Consider the following 13918-nt stretch of genomic DNA (forward strand, 5'->3'; position numbering starts at 1 on the left):
TTCCATATTGACATATCCTTTTTAACTACTTCTACTAAAGAATACGAAAAACAAACATAGTTGAAATTCCCTACCACATAGATATATAGATTAACTAAACATCTTTGAGTACCAAGTTACTTGCTTAAACATGATTGAAATTCAACATATTATCAATAACATGAATAAAAGTTTCCACGTTAAGCATATAAAATAATAGGAGTATCTAATACTAATACTCCATATTAATTCAGGCATTCACCAGTTGAGTAGTATACAACGATATCCAATAAACACATCAAATCCAATAACAAAACCCATTAGCCATACCTATAGGTGCCCCAAATGCATCAGGCGGCAATGAATCAAACTCAACTCCGAGAATTGGCCCGTCTTCCCTCAATGGCTCTCCTAACTGTGCCTCCACACAGGCAATAGCTCTAAGCTCCAATATCGATTGAGGCGACTCGTAATACCTCCTCATAATTGGTACATCATCAAGCACACTCCTTGACACTGCATTTCTAAACTCCGAGCGACCTAACGGGCTCGAACCCGACCCAGACCCCGAACCAGACCCGTAATCACTCCCAGGCTCACCTCCACCCCTCAATTCATCCACAGGAGACTCCGGCATCGCCGCCACCACCGCCGTTGACGCGGATTTACGCGGCTTTTTCGTCGAACCTTCCTTCTTGTCCTTCAACCTCCTGTGACAGAACCACATCTGCAATTGCCGATCGGAAAGCCCCAATTTTTCCGACAGGTCGGCCCTCGTCGCCTCCGATGGATAAGTCTCCACTGAATCAAACAAAAATCCCCAAAAAAAAAAAAATTCAACAAATTTATCAAAATTTCACAAATCGAAAACCACAAAAAAAAAAAAAACGTAAATTCACAATTTGTACGCACTGGAATAAGCTTTCTCGAGAGTTTCGAGCTGAAACGGAGTCTTCATCTGACGCTTCGGCTTGCTCAGTCCTTCACTGGAATTGTTGTTGTTGTTGATTTTCCCGTTACTATTGCTGTTGTTATTGTTGTTGTTGTTGTTGTTTTCTTCATTGTTCTGGTTCTGGTTCTCTTCTTCTGAAGCGGCCTCCATTGATGATGAACACAACAACGATCGAGAAAATCGAGATCGATCACAACCAACCAGCCCACAGCGCTTTTCAAAACCCTAGAAATCCCTAAGGATCCAAAACCAACAACAACAACAAAAAAGAGAGCCTCGAAAAACAACAAAAGAATATGATTTGTGGATTTGTGTAATTTATTCTTTTACCTTTTTAACAAAACTTAAATACGTAAAAGTCAAGGAAGGAAGAGAAAACTGAGAAAGAGGGAAGAGGCGAATTATCATCATCGAATAACAAAATAAAAATAAATATCTCTCTCTCAAATGAATTAATGAGAAAGAATAATAATAATAATAATAGGAATATAAGAAGATGAAGAAGAATAAAAATATTAAAACAAATGAGATAATAGGTAAAGGCAAAATCAGTGGCATGATAAAACCAACAGTATTTCCTGACTCTAATTCCACCTTCCATAATTCCTTTTTTTTAAATTTTAAAAAAAAAAATTTTTCTCTTTCTTTTTAATGAACGGTGTGTTTGTGTTTGTGTGTCAAACAAGGACTTGATGTGGGCTAGACAGCCAAAAAAACATGGGATTGTTTTTGTTTTTTTTGTTTTTGGTTTTTTTGTTTATTTAATGCGTAAAAAGTTTTAAAGAGCTCACGAGCGATTTTTAAGTTTGATGAACTTTTTTTTTTTTAATTTTTTTTTTTATATTAAATTTGAGTGCTTTTGTTAGTGAGTTAGAAACTGTGTATTCGGTTCTAATAAAAGTTTATGAATTGAAAGGCCTTTTTTTGGTTTTTTTTTTTTTTTTTTTTGGTTTTGGTTTGTGGTTTGGGTTCGTTGGTAATCTTTGGGGTGTGACGATCGATTTGGTGTTTGCGGTTTGTGTTTTTGTGGGCCCCGATGTGTGTTTTTCGTCTTGCCCAAATTAAGGAGTGGGCTTGTGGAGTGGGCTATTTGGGTCAACAAGGTTAACCTTGAGAAACAACCCCAACAACGTGTTTTACGTATTATTATCCTTTTATAGTTTTATATTTTATGACAAATACTTTTTGACTAAAAAACCAAATACTTTTTGACTAAAAAACCAGAAATAAAAAGAAAGAAGGAAAGAAAAATGAAAGATTTTGACTGGGTATTGGGCAAATCGTGTGGAAAAGGTCGGTTGATTATAGATCACTTGCCCTTAGAGCAAGCTTTTGACTGCTTATATGTGGCAAATTATGTTGAAAAAGTTGGGTGTTCATATGGTTACCTTTGCACTTTGCTTATTATGAGCCAGGTTAAAAAGGAATTAGATGCTACAGGAATGAGGAATCAACCTCCGTTACTAGAAACGTGTAAAGCTAATTTACCAAAAGAAACGTGTCAGCCTAAACAAGAATATACTTTACTTAAGGAATGGCTCTCCTAGCTCAAGCAAAAGGAGGAGAAAATATCAACTTTGAGTCATATTGAGGTAGAATTTGCAAACTTCGCCCATGATCTGTTTAAAAAAGAAACGGTAAGTTCTAGTTAGCTTAATTGATATTGTTTATTATCATAGAATAAGAGATTTGAAATTCGATCCCTACCTACACCATAAATCAATTGGTGTCTTAGTCTGATGACACTGGCGGCTCTACATGCAAGCCAGGGTGGTCACACAAGACCACCCTGACTTGCAAAAAATGGTATATATACACTTGCTAATATATATATATATATGTGTGTGTGTGTGTGTGTGTGTGTGTGTGTGTGTGTGTGTGTTAAACTAACCTATTGTGACCACCTAATAAAAATGTTGAACACCCTAACTTGAGAATTACAAAAAGTTGGGTTTAACAAAAATAAGAATAATGTTACATTCACAACATTTTTACAATAATTTTACAACAAATCCAATGTGGTAAGCTGTTACTAATTCTAATTTGGGCTCAATACTGATATTATTTTTTTACCCACTAATAATAGTTTTTCCATAAGATTTATTGTAAAAATAATGTGGATGTAGTATTACCCTAAAATTAATTCCCCCCCCTCCCCCCCACCCAAACATAATCCTTAATCCCTTTTATAAAATTAAAAAAAAAAAAACAATTAAATAACAACAATAAATATTAGCCCAAATAACAACAAACATAAACCAAACAAAAATAAAATAAGACCAAACAATAACAAGTGATCTAATTATTCAACAAAAAGCCTACTATAAAACAAAAAGATAAAAATCGCTAAATATTCAAATTTGTAGTTCGTTCAACCTATTTAATAAAAATAGTCTCTAATTTCATTTTTTCCTAAAAAATTGTACCAAGAAAAATATTGTGGTTGTTAGTTCTCCTTAATAATGATGACAATTATATTCTTTTTATTTTTGAAGTCACAACAATTTTACTCTCCGTAGTGAGTCAACTCACAATTGTAGCAAATATTCAAATTATCGCTTTATTAGATTTTGTATAATTTAAATTTCTTAGTAGCCACTTAAAAAAAAATCCTTGAGCCGCCACTGTCTGATGATAAAGAGTAATCATCAAGAACAAACGCTATGAAGCTCTCTAAAAGAAAATAATTTAAATTACAACCCAATTAGAAACCAAACTCCTGATTCTATTTGTAAAATGTTTTGTTTTATTTAATTGTTTACGTATTTTGTTTTTCAATTTTACCTTTTAATGTTAACTTTAACATTCAGGAAATCATATTGTGCTTCTCCTAGAATCAAAGGCAAGGTCCTTTGACTCCTTCCCCTCTTGAAAATTTGGGTAAACCTTAAATTTGATGAGAAAATTATACTTTACCACTTTAAACTATATTCTAAATTACACTTTGCACTCTAAACAATAAGAATGCACAGCTCGCATCCTAAACTATAATTTATGTTACATTTTGCATCCCACCATCAATTTTGTCGTTATTTTGGATAGCATCATATGAAAAGACTCAATTTCCCCTCTTCTAAATCCTTTAAAAATAGGAGAGAAATTACATTTTATCACCTTAAGCTATACTACCAATGACACTTTGTACCCTAAACTTTGGTTTTTCATCTAATATAACGATAGAATTAACGATGAAGTACAAAGTATAACACAGGTAATAATTTAGGGTGTTAACCATGCATTCTAAAAAGTTTATGGTACAAAATGTAATTTGAAATATACTTAAGATGGTAAAATGTAATTATTCCCAAATTTTATATTGCAATAATGAAGTGAAACACCACTAAACTACAATACATTGAGTTTAATTGAAGAGGGAAGGTTGAAGTCCATAGACATGCCTAAAAACATAGATAGCAGAATAACCATACTACCATAGTGATTAACTGGAGCATTGATCAAGGTTTTCTTTTTCTTATTTTTAATTAAAATTTGATAGTTGAGAGAGATGAAACCTCGAAACATCTCAATTGAAAACACCAAGTTATGTTAGTTAAATTACAAGACATTTGACCCTCCATTCTATTTTTGATGTTATTACTAACTTCATATCAAATATCTATCATCCACATGTAGTTGTAGTCTTGTACTATCAAATCAAACTTTGCCACAATCAAGACAATTAAGATAAGTACCATCAAAGCTAGACTGACCAACCCAACAATGGGCATTGGAATAGTGTTTGCTTTGGAAAGTCCTTCACCTTTCTAGTTACAATCTTAGTTATTCTTTATTTTTATTTTTATATTTTTTTTGAGAAGAAATCTTAGATATTCTTTGATGAAGTGAAATTTATAACTCATGGTTCCATAATGAATCAAATTTATTGTATAGTTTCCAAGTAGGTGTCTAACCGGTTGTCAAAATCAGGATCCTACATAGGATCGTAGGAGGTAGTGAGATCGTAGATCATAGGATTAGATTGTGGATCGTAAGATCCTACATTATTTGAGAAAAAAACAAAAAATACACATTGGTATATTAAATAATCACATAAATTATACATTCATTGATATAATTACCATATATCACTACATTCATTTGTAAACATTATTTAAAAATGCCAAAAATCTCAAAATGTGACACTCTATTGGGATATTTTTTATTTGGGTCCAACTGACACTCTCTCTACATTAGAGTGAAAAAACTTGGTCTATTAGGATTTTATTTTTCATTTATGTCATACTGAGCCTTCTGTCAAGTTAAAGAAAATTACAAGAAACCAAGGTCGTTTGAGATGGTCAGAATCGTATGATTCTACTATCCTGAACGATTGCTAAGATCCTTGAAAGATATGGATCGTTTTAGGTAGGTAGGATCGTAAAATTGTAGGATTGTAAAATCTAGATTGGGAGTGTATTTTCTCATCTTCCTGTGCATTACCTTACATTAAAATGCAAGAAAATGTTAGAGAAATGGATGCAGAATTAATGAGCAGTACCAGACATGATCTACCTCTGGTAAATTACTATTATTTCATAAATCACGCATTCCATCATCTCTGTTTAAAGCCTGTTATAACTTGTGGCAGACAAGGCGATTCATTATTTTCAGTCAACATGAGATGATTGCAAATGAGCAATTGCCAGTACTTGAATGAAAGAAAATTTATTAAGATAACAAATAAGCCAAAGAACTACCACAAGGATATTAAACACCAATTTTTTTTTTTTTTTTTTTGGGAGTAAGGATAGGTTACGAATTTTGTCAACTCTCTTCGGAAGGAAATATTTAAAATTTAAAAAACATGATTGCCCCTTGTCCGCACTTCTTTCCTTTTATGCTGCCTTCGCTTGCTGCCAAAAGAAAAGGGAAATCAAATTTAATGAAATTCAGCTTAAGTGTTATTTATGTATTAAATGTCCAAAATTGATGGGCATACACGCGTTAAAGAAGACCAATATGGAAAAAAAGTAAAGAAGTTGAGGAATTAATACATAATTGGACCTAAACTTGTAGATTCGGAACAACATAAAATAGACCAAGTGCCATGCTGAACAAAATTTGTGGATATTTCTGATAGTTGGGAACCCCTCTCTTACTGAAATGATCCTACTCAAATGGTAATCAGAAGCCATGCACAGCACAGATCAACATAATAGGGAGGACTAAGAGGCGAGCAACATTCAATAGCATAAGGCTATGGTGTAGGACTAGATTTTAACTCGTTATCATGAATGCATAATTTTAATGGCAGTTATTCTTTGAAGCATAAATGCTGCTCATTGTTGGTGAATCCAACAGCTGTTGGGTTTGGGATATGTATGGTACGGGTTTTATGTAAAATTTAGGCCTATCCATCTAGAATAATTTTACAGTTACAAATTATTTTACAACATTTTTACAAACTGTTGATATGGTCAACTTCTTACTGATTTTTATTTAGACCCATCATTAGCATTAATTTTTCATTTACCAATAATCACTCATCACATCAGCAGTTTGTAAAATTTTTTGTAAAAATGTTTGTATCTCTTGCATTACTCATCCATCTATTAGTTTAAGCACTGGGGTTGGATGCTTTAACACTCATAACCCAAAACTGAAGTATAGTTTGGTCCTCTATGACTGTCCTTTAGGGGGGATAAAAAGAGTTGAAGCTAAAAACTCACTCGTTTCTCTTCTTCCATCTTGGCCTTGATGTAAGAGTAGATTGCTACTCCAGCAATTGCGATAGCAGTTCCAATACCAGTTTGTGTTGAAATCTTGTTACCTGATGCCAGGAAAAATATGTTAGATAACATTTAGGTTTAAAGTTTTTTAGGCCAAAACACGCAGAAGAAAGAAAAAGGGAGAGAAAATAAGGATGAAGATTTACCGAAGACTATGATTGAGAATCCAATGACGAATACACGTTTCAATACGTTGCCAACTGCGTGTGTAAGAGGTGCCACCCTCTCCAGGGTGTTGGTGGCCAACTATTTCCAAACAGCCAATATAAAAAACATTTTACCAGCACATAACATGACAGTGTGTTAGAAATTATCAACAAGGATATCAAAGGTGAAAGCAGGAACTAATTTAGCAGTTGGCTAAATAAGCTTAGTCTTGCATATTTAAAGCTAATCAACAGGAGGGAGAAGAAATAACGAGTGTGTATAATTGCAAGAACAGAAAACTTACTGTATAAGTCAACCACGAATTTGTTACCAAAGAAGATGTAGAAAACAAAATGTACCTGATTGTAAAGGTGGTAAAACATTCCCACCCAAAAAAGGTCTGTGATGAACTTGGTTAGACCCACTTTTGTGATTGCATCACCGAAGCCATGCTTCATCAGTTTAGGTCCCTCCAACTGTTAAAAGTATATGAAATGGAAATGAGGAGTCACTTTAAAACATAAAATTTTCCTATGTAATCTTGGGGTTACAAACATTAAAATTCTAGGTGACGCAAGGGAAGTATCGCTTACAATGATGGCAGGTGGAATACAGACAAACAGAGCAATGATGGAAATGTAAGCATAGAGATTAGTACTATCCATGTCAGTCTGCAAAGAAGAATTAAACGAATAAAAATAAAAAGATCATTAGAGGGCGAAACGTTAAATAACAATTGTGAACTGTCTAACTTCATTAAGTTCAAGGTAAAAGGGTTAAAAAGAGTTGCATAGAAGATAACCATGGCTTTCTTTGAATAGATACTCCTGTAAGTAAAGGAAATGTTGGAAATCATAGCACTAATGAAGCCAACCCAGTTAAATGACAGCTCAGTCAATGATGCCATTGACACACCTGTATTTCAAATCAAAGGCAAAGATACCGTTAGAAATGTACTAAGAACGCAGGGACTGGATCTTCATGAGTTGAAATCCCATAATTCCAACATTAAAGGCTTTTTTTTTTTTTTCAAGTATATTTGTGATGTAACAATTATTAGTTTCATAAATCAGTCATCTAGTTAATAGTAGCGCCGTAAATTAATAGGTAAGTATGAACTGCCATCAAGCTAGATTAAGGATATTTCCACCTTCATGATATGACTGAAATAACCATATAAAAGAAGGAAGAGAGCTTACCAAGAACAACAGGAGCCAGAGACAACCATAAAGTGATAGGTATTGATTGCCCAAGTATGAATTGAGACGCAGCAGCATTGAAGAAGGGCTCAAGAGCTGAAAAAAAAAACACATAATTTCAATAGAAAATACTTTGGACCTAACTGATGCAAGTATTAAGTAAATTAATTTCAAAAACACAAAGGCAAAATCCTGTAAGAGCAATTATCTCATTATCACCTTTGATTGTATGTGTGAATGAGACAGCAACTGCTGCAAATGAGACATTGCTGGTCACATGGCCAAGTGCATGACACACGGCAACAGGGAAGAGCAGCTTCAAGAGGTTCGAGTCCATAGGCTACACAGAGAAACCCCAGTTATACAGCATTTACAGATCAGTGCAGAGACAAGGTTTTCAAATGTATCATAACAAATGGGACCGACCGTGTAGAAATTCCGCATTAAGAAATATGATCTTGCAACTTTAACCCCCCTAGGGGAACTTCTCCCTTTTATATGTCGAAGTTTGGCATTCTACAATCCATTATAGTACAAAAAATTCGAGCTAACTGGCCCGTTTGGATGAAAGGGGAAGAAGAGGAAGTAGAGGAAGTAGAGTAAACTTGGCCAAAAAACTACCCATGCATGTTTTTGCTTTTGGATGGATTGATAAGTATTAAAGCTCTTTTGGCTGATCTTTAAAGGTGAAAATACTTTTATAAGGATAAAGTTAAAATTTGGACCTTTCAACAATTCACTGATTTTGCTTTATTAACCAAGAACTTTAAAGCACAATTTTTTGTAACTTACCAAGCACTTAAAACGTTCTCCTTCCTAAAATAATGTCAAATAGACGCTAAAGTCACAATACAATAAATATTGTACATGTTAGAATACCATAGGAAATATATTGATATTGTATCCTGACTATGGTATTCTAACATCTTCATTTTCGAGTTCTTTTGGCTAATTTGTTTTATGTACAATTTTTCGAAACCTCATTTAAAAAAATTATACTTTTCTATCCTAAATTTTAACCTCTTCCTCCAAAATATCGATTTGTTCAATTGATATCGTAATTTAAAAAAATTGTATTAAGGTGTTTCCAAATGTCTACATCATCGTCAAATGAAATGAAATTGGGTATAATAATGAAATTAATAATAATAATAATAATAAAACCCCTCAATCTTCATGTAATTTAACTCTTAATCATATATATATATATATATATATAAATTAAAATTAAGAGAAAATCCAATTAGATATCGAAGTGAATTCTACGTTGAATAATTTCATGGCATGTGTCTCATCCAGTTTTCTTACTTTTGATTCAACTATTTACTACACTACTCCAATTTAATTTTCTTATAATCAAAATTAGGTGAGAAAACCACAGTATCAAAATTAATAAGTGCAACCATTGAATCAAAAATTATTATTATTATATAAATAGTGATTGAACAACTAAAATTGAGTATTTCATGGATAACAATTTAAATGATCTTTTTTTTGTTTCAAATAAAATTATATTTATTTTATTAGTTATTTTATATTTTCAAATATACAAACATTATATATTTATGTATGAATTTGGTGAAATCTTAATACGAATTTAGTTATACTTATTTGTAAACCTATCTCATGCATATACATAGAGTTTCAAGCTAGTTTAGATTGTAGGGAGTGTATTGATACAATTCTCTTAAATTAAGAAGTCAATCAAGCAAATTAATACTTTGGAAGGGACATTGTCAATGTAGCGAATGTTTAAACAAGAGAGGTGTAATTTATCCAAGATATAATAGTAATTTTTCCCATTTTAAATAAATGGTAAATAAACACATCCAAAATCAACACATTCAAGGGCGTTTCCAATGAAAATGCTACTATTATGGTTTTTTTTTTTTTAAATGCTAATGAACGTTATATTATACTTTGTATTTTAGCCGAGGCAATTATAATATTTTAGATTTTTTTTTTTTCTTTCCCCACGACATTTCTCGCCGGAGGGCCAAAGTTCTTTAACCTATTCAAGCGATAGATGACTATGGTAGTGGCCCACAAAAAAGATTTATATATATATATATATATAGAGGGCACATATTAACTATTTATTTTGGAAAAGTTTTTATGGAGAATTAAAAAAAAAAACTATCAAAACAGTTAATTACTTTTTTATTTTTTCATAAAAAAATTTCTAAAATAGTTTACTAATGTATATTTTAAAAGTACGTGTTAGTAAATCCCTATATATATATATATATATATATATATATATATCTTTATTTTTGTATAAAAAGGGGAGCTGCTGCAACACATATCTCACATCCAGATTTACAGGAGTTTAAAAAAATAAGTGGTTGTTTAGTACCCGTGTTTAAACAACAATTTTCTATATTTAAACAACAATAACACTTTTGACACGTATTTCTATAACATTCAAATATGTATTTTCACAACACTGAAAACTGAACAACAATACTAAAAATCTACAACTAAACCCATTTTAATTATCAAGCAAATTTATCAGGTGGCCGGTGATCACAATTCACAAGTCTCAAAAAGAATATTATTAATAATAAAAATAAAAAATTCGGATGACACAAGTCCCGTGACAACCTCACAATTGGGCAGTACGTGACATGGGACCAATTAGTAATTATCAAGTTTTCTAGTAACAATAGTTCCAATTAACTCTACTAATAAAGTCTCTTATATAAAAAATCTGTGGTTCAATCTCGCCTACACCAAAAACTAACTGGTGTCTTGGTTATGTTTCTCAAAAAAAAAAAAAAAAAAAAAAAAAAAAAAAAAAAAAAAAAAAAAAAAAACCAAATTCCGGTAATATCAATCTCAATTATCAACACATCAACAAATTTAGCAATCTACAACCTCACATTTGGACACGTGACATGGGACCAATCAGCAATTACCAAGTTTTCAGGTAATATCAATCTCAATTCTCAACACATCAATAAATTAGCAGTCTAAGGGTCCGTTTGGATACCGTTTATTTTGCTGAAAATTGAAAATAAGAAAAAAAATAATAAAAAAGTTACTGTTCACACGTTTGGCACTGTTCATGAACAATGAACAGTGTCAGACGCGCGTCCAGGAAGAGAAAGAAAAAAAAAACGAAGAAAATGCAACGCAATAAACGCAATACCCAAACACCACCTAAATAGTCAATCAAAAATGTTAAGGAATGCTCAAAATAAATTACTTTAAAATTTATTTTTTAAAATTTTTATGAGAAAAATAATAAAATAATTAATTTTATTGACAACTTTTTATATTTCTCATCAAAATAATGTTAAAATTTTCCTAATATGATTTATTAATAATTACTTTAAGCACATCTATTAAAATGACCAATCTAAATACATCAATTGACAACAATTTTTGTTTTCCTCACAAGTTTTTTGATGTAGTCTGTTTTGATAAGTATATATAATAAACAAAAAATGGTAAAATTATATATTGCAAATTTTACTATATAAAATTTAAAAATTAATATAATAATAAATATAATTGGTAATGTTTCAATTACCAGACAAATAATTAATGATACATTAGTTTATAAACTCAATGTACTAAGATTTATATTATCTGTAACAATATTTATAATAAAAATAATGTTAATAATGGATACATATTAAAAATGATATTGCTTTAATAGAAACTTTTGTTAAAGAAAAAACTGTTGTGAAAATTTTAACGAGAATAACATTGCTCAGACCACATAGTAACAAAAAAACAAAATTAGTAATACAGAGTAAGTGAGGGTTGAAGGGATTGTTTCACTTACAGCGCGCTTAGGAAGGCCCACAGCCCAGCTGACCAAACAGTACACCACCCCGACAAACAAGTGCACAACCGAGACAAAGCTGCACACGCAAGGAAGGCAACTTTCGTCAAAGACTACGCTACTTTACAATATCCTACGCACTTCAAAGTGAACATTTTTTTTTTCCTTGATGAGTTTTTTTTTTTTTTTTTTTTGAAGCATTTCCTTGATGAGTTTCAAAGCACACATGACTTTCGATAAAATGTCATACTACTCACTAGGGATACGGAAAATAATTGTAGATCTTCTTGTTCAGGATGTTGAAAATCACGTTCAGGAAATACCTGCACATTGCACAATCACAAATAATTAATATTTAAGATCTTCAAGTCCTTTGCTTTGATTTTTTTTTTTCCCCCTCAAAGAAAAGGTTATATATATAAATTGAACTAGAAGAGATGAAAATAGGCCATAATGCCTAGAGTCCACGACAAGGGAAATTATTAGGTCACCTATTGATGTGATCCAATGAGATAATATCATTTATGTATAAGTAAATTTCTTAATTTGTATAAGAAATAAAAATAAAAATTATCAGGTGATGTCATATTTATATAAATAAAAATATTTTATTAGTTAGAAAATCGAAGACAACCACATCAACAACAGTCTCCTATGAACCTAATAATTTCTATCCCATCACATACAGTTAAGAACAGTCTACAGTATTAACAAAATTTATGTTTGATTTTATTTTTATATCAGCATGTTATATATGTTTTGGTCATAAAGAGTCATTTTCAAGATCTAACTCCACAAATTACAAATATCTCTAAAAAAATAGAGTAAATATATATATATATATATATATATAATTATCTCTCAAAAAAAGAAAAATAGTCTTTATCTAACGTTAGACTTAGTACATACCACATGAAGAAGAAGAAGCCAGTAACGAGAGCCGGGTACTTCTCGATGAAACCGACAGGCTTCGCTTCCCTGTAACAACAAACAACAACAACGGAGTCAGAGAGAAAGAGACAAAGAAAAACCATTAGTGTCGAGGCTGACTAACACGGGCGAGTTATTCTGAACCCCCACCACCGAGTCAGAACGTACGGAGGGAAACGGACCTCACCCGGCGGAATCGCTCCCTGGAGACGATGAAGCCGCCGCCAAACAAGGCTTCACACTCTCTCTCTGCTTCCCAGCCGATGAGCTCTCAAGCAACAGAGCTGGTCGGAGCTGCCTCCCCCATATCAAGTTCCCTCCTTCTCCCACAGCTCCAATCGGCCTCACCGAGACAAAGCTTACGCTATTGTTGTTGTTGTTGTTCTCTCTTGGTGGCTTTCGGAGCTGAGAGAGCGAAGCGAAGGTGCTAGCGCGTGACAACACTCGCGACTCCATGGTTTTCTAAGAGATAGAGAGAGAGAAATCCAAAATGTACTTGTGGTTGCTAAACACAGCTCTTATTCACACCAACAGAGAAGAGTGGTAGCGATGTTAAAACGGTTTTAATCCAGTGCCTCGCGAGTTCACGTTAAAAAATTTGATACACCAGTGTGACGAGGATCAGGGATTAGTGAATGATTCGATGAACGGTGGGAGAGCGCTGGGGGGGAGTATGTGAATTGTGACAATGTGTGTGTGTGTAAGTGTTTGTGGTTCAACCGGAGAGAAGGAAAGGTTCGAGGGAGGAGATATGAGATAAATAATTTATTATTATTAATAATTGTGGCTATGGAGGATCTGAGGATATCTGATATCATATGTGTAAGGGTGTGGTGGGACCCGTCTTATCCCCAGTGAGAGGCTTGAGAGGGAGGGCATGTTTTGTCCAATCGTGGCGGTGAGCCTCCATTTTATCGTCTCTATATCCTTAATTTGGACCTTTTTCCGAGAAAAATAAACCCTTTCAATTTTTAATATCAAATTGAAAATATTAAGAATCCATTTCACTATAACTATTGGTGTATAATCATACGTATCCACCATAAAAAATAATCCCAATTATATATATATATATATATATATATAAAAGTTCAAATTAGAATAATTTAAGAACATTTTTTAAGTCATAAATATATAAATGAGTTTAACAATTTTTTTTTAAAAAATATACATATGAGTTTACCTTTTT

At 32.4% G+C, this 13918-nt stretch overlaps 2 protein-coding genes across 3 annotated transcripts; both read right to left on the minus strand.

The window, feature by feature from the left end:
- Positions 1-262: 262 nt before the first annotated feature.
- LOC115989593 (homeobox-DDT domain protein RLT1-like) lies at positions 263-1376 on the minus strand. Its single transcript, XM_031113351.1, has 2 exons — positions 892-1376; positions 263-780 (listed from the first exon to the last, which is right to left on the minus strand). Exons 1-2 carry the CDS (start codon positions 1079-1081, stop codon positions 278-280), a joined length of 693 nt encoding a protein of 230 aa, XP_030969211.1. The 5' UTR covers positions 1082-1376; the 3' UTR covers positions 263-277.
- Positions 1377-5440: 4064 nt separating this feature from the next.
- On the minus strand, positions 5441-13457 carry LOC115989592 (triose phosphate/phosphate translocator, chloroplastic). 2 transcript variants are annotated; one of them, XM_031113349.1, is made up of 12 exons: positions 12917-13457; positions 12709-12777; positions 12057-12122; positions 11800-11878; positions 8226-8346; positions 8007-8102; positions 7610-7722; positions 7401-7478; positions 7167-7283; positions 6807-6906; positions 6601-6701; positions 5441-5784 (listed from the first exon to the last, which is right to left on the minus strand). In XM_031113349.1, exons 1-12 carry the CDS (start codon positions 13183-13185, stop codon positions 5767-5769), a joined length of 1227 nt encoding a protein of 408 aa, XP_030969209.1. In that variant the 5' UTR covers positions 13186-13457; the 3' UTR covers positions 5441-5766. The 2 variants fall into 2 exon arrangements, with proteins under 2 accessions (XP_030969209.1, XP_030969210.1); XM_031113350.1 differs by having other exon boundaries at positions 12912-13452.
- Between the last annotated feature and the right edge of the window lie 461 nt (positions 13458-13918).

Source organism: Quercus lobata, chromosome 5, assembly GCF_001633185.2.
Source record: "Quercus lobata isolate SW786 chromosome 5, ValleyOak3.0 Primary Assembly, whole genome shotgun sequence".
Classification (NCBI taxonomy): Eukaryota; Viridiplantae; Streptophyta; class Magnoliopsida; order Fagales; family Fagaceae; genus Quercus; species Quercus lobata.

Coding starts and splice junctions, on each gene's coding strand:
- LOC115989593 (XM_031113351.1), bottom strand. CDS start 1,081: ATGGAGGCCGCTTCAGAAGAAGAGAACCAGAACCAGAACAATGAAGAA. Junction 781..891: donor TCTCGAGAAAGCTTATTCCA/GTGCGTACAAAT, acceptor TGTTTGATTCAG/TGGAGACTTATCCATCGGAG.
- LOC115989592 (XM_031113349.1), bottom strand. CDS start 13,185: ATGGAGTCGCGAGTGTTGTCACGCGCTAGCACCTTCGCTTCGCTCTCT. Junction 12,123..12,708: donor GGCTTCTTCTTCTTCATGTG/GTATGTACTAAG, acceptor TGCAATGTGCAG/GTATTTCCTGAACGTGATTT. Junction 8,103..8,225: donor ATTCACACATACAATCAAAG/GTGATAATGAGA, acceptor TTTTTTTTTCAG/CTCTTGAGCCCTTCTTCAAT.